General features: G+C 42.9%; 1 protein-coding gene across 1 annotated transcript in view; it reads right to left on the bottom strand.

The window, feature by feature from the left end:
* The window catches only part of myo1f (myosin IF), a 54,756-nt gene that overhangs the window by 7,416 nt on the left and 42,340 nt on the right, over positions 1 to 5,000 (bottom strand). The window contains 3 exon segments of the mRNA XM_048253340.1: positions 1,056 to 1,112; positions 1,614 to 1,762; positions 2,020 to 2,166. Coding sequence (XP_048109297.1) covers positions 1,056 to 1,112; positions 1,614 to 1,762; positions 2,020 to 2,166 — 353 coding nt within the window.

Here is a 5,000-nt window from a genome sequence, read left to right as displayed (position 1 = left end):
GTTGTTCCTCGTTGGTGGAACACACTGCCAGTTCCTACAAGGGCAGGGACATCCTTTTCCACTTTCAAAACTCCTGAAGACCCAGCTCTTTAGAGAACATCTACTCATAGCAACACTTACAACAAGTCTTACTGATCCTAGCACTCACCAGCCGCTTTAAACTGACAAGTAACTGCTAAAAACAGCACTCACCGGCGACTTATTCTTACTGTACTCTAATGTTTTTTTTAAACTGTCCTAAAATTGTGAGAATTGTTCTAAAACTTACTGTTTACCATGTTGTTAGTCACTTTGGTTAAAAAGCGTCAGCCAAATGTAATGTAATGTAATGTAATGTAAATAATCTCAAAACCACCATTAGTACAGCATCACAGCTGTATATGTCCCAGCATAATACACAACACCAATGCTATACAGTCCCATCCAGCATATACACAACACCAATGCTTTACAGTCACCAACATATACACAATGTATCCTGTGTTGTGTTGAACCGTGTGGCTCAGTCCGGCACACGCCCGGACTCGAACCCGCAAACAGCAGCACCTCTGATCGGAAGTCGAGCTTGCTAACAATCAAACTAAAAGCATGACATCCCAGCACAAACACACACAAGGAGAGTGAACACACTTATGCAACCCCCAGCCCCTTCATTAACCACGGCACTGTAGAGCGACGCCTTCAGATGTATTTCACCGAAGAGCAACGCCTCCAGAAATATTTCTATCTACTTGTTGTTTGTGAGCATGCTGCACGTACTACTTTTGGCTCTTGTGGTCATCACTGCTGACTTGGTCCGTCACAATTGGCAAGTGCGCATGCACACACACACACACACACACACACACACACACACACACAAACACACACACAGAGACAGCAGGTCTCCCCTTCCTTGCAGGTGATTTTCATGTGTGTGTGTGTGTGTGTGTGTGTGTGTGTGTGTGTGTGTGTGTGTGTGTGTGTGTGTGTATGTGTGTGTGTGTGTGTGTGTGTGTGTGTGTGTGTGTGTATGTGTGTGTGTGTGTGTGTGTGTGTCTCACTCGTCTGCTGACCTCTGCTTTGCTGCTGTCTCCGGCCCTGGCCTTGCGGAGCGCCTTTCCGGCTGGGTTCTGTAGAGAGCAAGGGAAGTGTAATAATGCACCTTCATGTTTCACACTCTTGAGTCCAGAGGCCAACTGTCCCCTCTCGTCCCTGTGGCCTTAGTAGGTTTAAAGTTCAAGCTCGGCTCTGTAAAGCTATATATAAGGAACGCTGATGTCGACACAAAGGTCTGAACAGCCTCCTGTGTCTCATGTTTCTCTTTCATATAATAACTCTTGTAGTTGCACATGATGAGAGGTGGTTGATAACATGATTTATAAGGACTTGCGGTTTAACATGACATGGTTGATAAAATAAGATAATTTATGGCTTTAATAAGATGTGCTTATAAGGCTTTTAGTGTTTATAAGGCTTTTATAAGATGGTTTATAAGGCTTCTATAAGATGCGATCTTCGCCGCTGTAGTTTGTGCTTGTTGTGCAGGGTCCCACTGTTCGGTGCAGGGGTGTCCCATCACACACACACACACACACACACACACACACATCATCGCTTCCCATCGTACTCACTGGACGTCTTGGGCAGCCCGTCGCCGATGCTGATGGTCAGGGTCTTTCCTCCTGGTTTTATCTGCGCCAAGTCGCCCTGTCCTCGTTGGAACACCAGGGTACGAGTGCCCCCTCCCCCCCAGCCTTCCTTCTTAACCTTAAAGTCCAGCCTGGTGGGGCGACACAACACACACACACACACACACACACACACACACACACACACATACAAACAAAGGGTTAAAAATGTTATCATCAGTACAGACATGCAACACGTAACCACATTACCCAGAGTAGACCAATCCTAAGTGAGCCCTCTAAGTGAGATGTGTGTGTGAGTAATGAAAGTGTGTATGTAGCTATGTCAAAGATGTGTGTGTGAGTACTGAAAGTGTGTATGTAGCATAGCGTAGCGTCCGGCTCTGACCGGTCACTGAAGGAGAGGGACAGTTTGCTCTTGGTCGTCTCCTCGTAGCGCTTGCAGAGCAGGCTGAGGAACTCGGTCTTAAAGTTGGACTCCAGCAGGCTGTCATACTGAGCCTCATGGATAATGAAGAAGTCATCCTGCCTCGTGCTGGAGGAGAGAGAGAGAGAGAGAGGAAGAGAGAGAGAGAGAGAGGAGGGTTATAGAAGACAGGAAGTTAGAAAGACAAGTGAAACAAGGATTGCGGAAGGGTGCTCAGAACACAGAGGGGAAGTAGTTATGAGGGAAACGCCTGACAAAGTTAATTGCCAAAGATTGTAGAGTGCTATGCGCTAAGATTTGTGTTAATTACACTACAAGTTGTAGTAGCAGTGGTTGCTAGGTTACTAAGCCAGAACAGCTTTTCTTTCCATATTCATGAACTCCATGAATTATTTCCTTAGACCGTTTGGGGTGTGGGGACGTATGCCCAAGTTCACTGAGCAAAACTGGCCTTGTTCTTGTGAAATTACACAATCAAAGAGTAGAATCACAGTTACACTTTTATAATGTTATATAGCTAATTACACAATCATAGAGTAGAATTACAGTTACACTTTTATAATGTTATATAGCTAATTACACAATCAAAGAGTAGAATTACAGTTACACTTTTATAATTGTATATGGCTAGATGCCCACTGGTCCTGAGCTGTTGACTTGCTGCACTTGTACATTGATATATTGGCTTGTTGCCTTGGTGGACCGCTGTAACTGACTGAACGATTGTCCAGTTCCTAACATGTGTAATATGTAATATATTACCTCAGTGAGCTGGCCCAGTGGTATATGTAGTGTGTATATTACCTCAGTGAGATGGCCCAGTGGTATATGTAGTGTGCATGTTCCCTCAGTGAAATGGCCCAGTGATATATGAAGTGTACATATTATCTCAGTGAGATGGCCCAATGGTATATGTAGTGTGTATATTATCTCAGTGAGATGGCCCAGTGGTACATGTAGTGTATATTACCTCAGTGAGATGGCCTATATGTAGTGTGTATGTTACCTCAGTGAGATGGCCTATATGTAGTGTGTATGTTACCTCAGTGAGATGGCCTATATGTAGTGTGTGTATTAGTGTGTATATTACCTCAGTGAGATGGCCTATATGTAGTGTGTATGTTACCTCAGTGAGATGGCCTGTATGTAGTGTGTATATTACCTCAGTGAGATGGCCTATATGTAGTGTGTATGTTACCTCAGTGAGATGGCCTATATGTAGTGTGTATGTTACCTCAGTGAGATGGCCTATATGTAGTGTGTATATTACCTCAGTGAGATGGCCTATATGTAGTGTGTATATTAGTGTGTATATTACCTCAGTGAGATGGCCTATATGTAGTGTGTATGTTACCTCAGTGAGATGGCCTATATGTAGTGTGTATATTACCTCAGTGAGATGGCCTATATGTAGTGTGTATGTTACCTCAGTGAGATGGCCTATATGTAGTGTGTATATTACCTCAGTGAGATGGCCTATATGCGGGTGTGTATTGGCCTATATGTAGTGTGTATATTACCTCAGTGGAGATGGCCTATATGTAGTGTGTATGTTACCTCAGTGAGATGGCCTATGTATGTGGTGTGTATGTTACCTCAGTGAGATGGCCTATATGTAGTGTGTGTATTAGTGTGTACATATTACCTCAGTGAGATGGCCTATATGCAATTGTGTATGTTACCTCCAGTGAGATGGCCTGTATGTAGTGTGTATATTACCTCCAGTGAGATGGCCTATATGTAGTGTGTATGTTGCCTCAGTGAGATGGCCTATATGTAGTGTGTATATTACCTCAGTGAGATGGCCTATATGTAGTGTGTATATTAGTGTGTATATTACCTCAGTGAGATGGCCTATATGTAGTGTGTATATTACCTCAGTGAGATGGCCTATATGTAGTGTGTATGTTACCTCAGTGAAAGATGGCCTATATGTAGTGTGTATGTTACCTCAGTGAGATGGCCTATATGTAGTGTGTATATTACCTCAGTGAGATGGCCTATATGTAGTGTGTATTGGCCTATATGTAGTGTGTATATTACCTCAGTGAGATGGCCTATATGTAGTGTGTATGTTACCTCAGTGAGATGGCCTATATGTAGTGTGTATGTTACCTCAGTGAGATGGCCTATATGTAGTGTGTATTGGCCTATATGTAGTGTGTATATTACCTCAGTGAGATGGCCTATATGTAGTGTGTATTGGCCTATATGTAGTGTGTATATTACCTCAGTGAGATGGCCTATATGTAGTGTGTATGTTACCTCAGTGAGATGGCCTGTATGTAGTGTGTATATTACCTCAGTGAGATGGCCTATATGTAGTGTGTATGTTACCTCAGTGAGATGGCCTATATGTAGTGTGTATATTACCTCAGTGAGATGGCCTATATGTAGTGTGTATATTAGTGTGTATATTACCTCAGTGAGATGGCCTATATGTAGTGTGTATATTACCTCAGTGAGATGGCCTATATGTAGTGTGTATGTTACCTCAGTGAAAGATGGCCTATATGTAGTGTGTATGTTACCTCAGTGAGATGGCCTATATGTAGTGTGTATATTACCTCAGTGAGATGGCCTATATGTAGTGTGTATGAGTGTGTGTGTTGTGTGTGTGTGGCTATATGTGTGTGTGTATATTACCTCAGTGAGATGGCCTATATGTAGTGTGTATGTTACCTCAGTGAGATGGCCTATATGTAGTGTGTATGTTACCTCAGTGAGATGGCCTATATGTAGTGTGTATTGGCCTATATGTAGTGTGTATATTACCTCAGTGAGATGGCCTATATGTAGTGTGTATTGGCCTATATGTAGTGTGTATATTACCTCAGTGAGATGGCCTATATGTAGTGTGTATGTTACCTCAGTGAGATGGCCTATATGTAGTGTGTATGTTACCTCAGTGAGATGGCCTATATGTAGTGTGTATGTTACCT

Source organism: Alosa alosa, chromosome 9, assembly GCF_017589495.1.
Source record: "Alosa alosa isolate M-15738 ecotype Scorff River chromosome 9, AALO_Geno_1.1, whole genome shotgun sequence".
Lineage (NCBI taxonomy): Eukaryota > Metazoa > Chordata > Actinopteri > Clupeiformes > Clupeidae > Alosa > Alosa alosa.
This window is presented reverse-complemented; position numbering and strand designations above follow the sequence as displayed.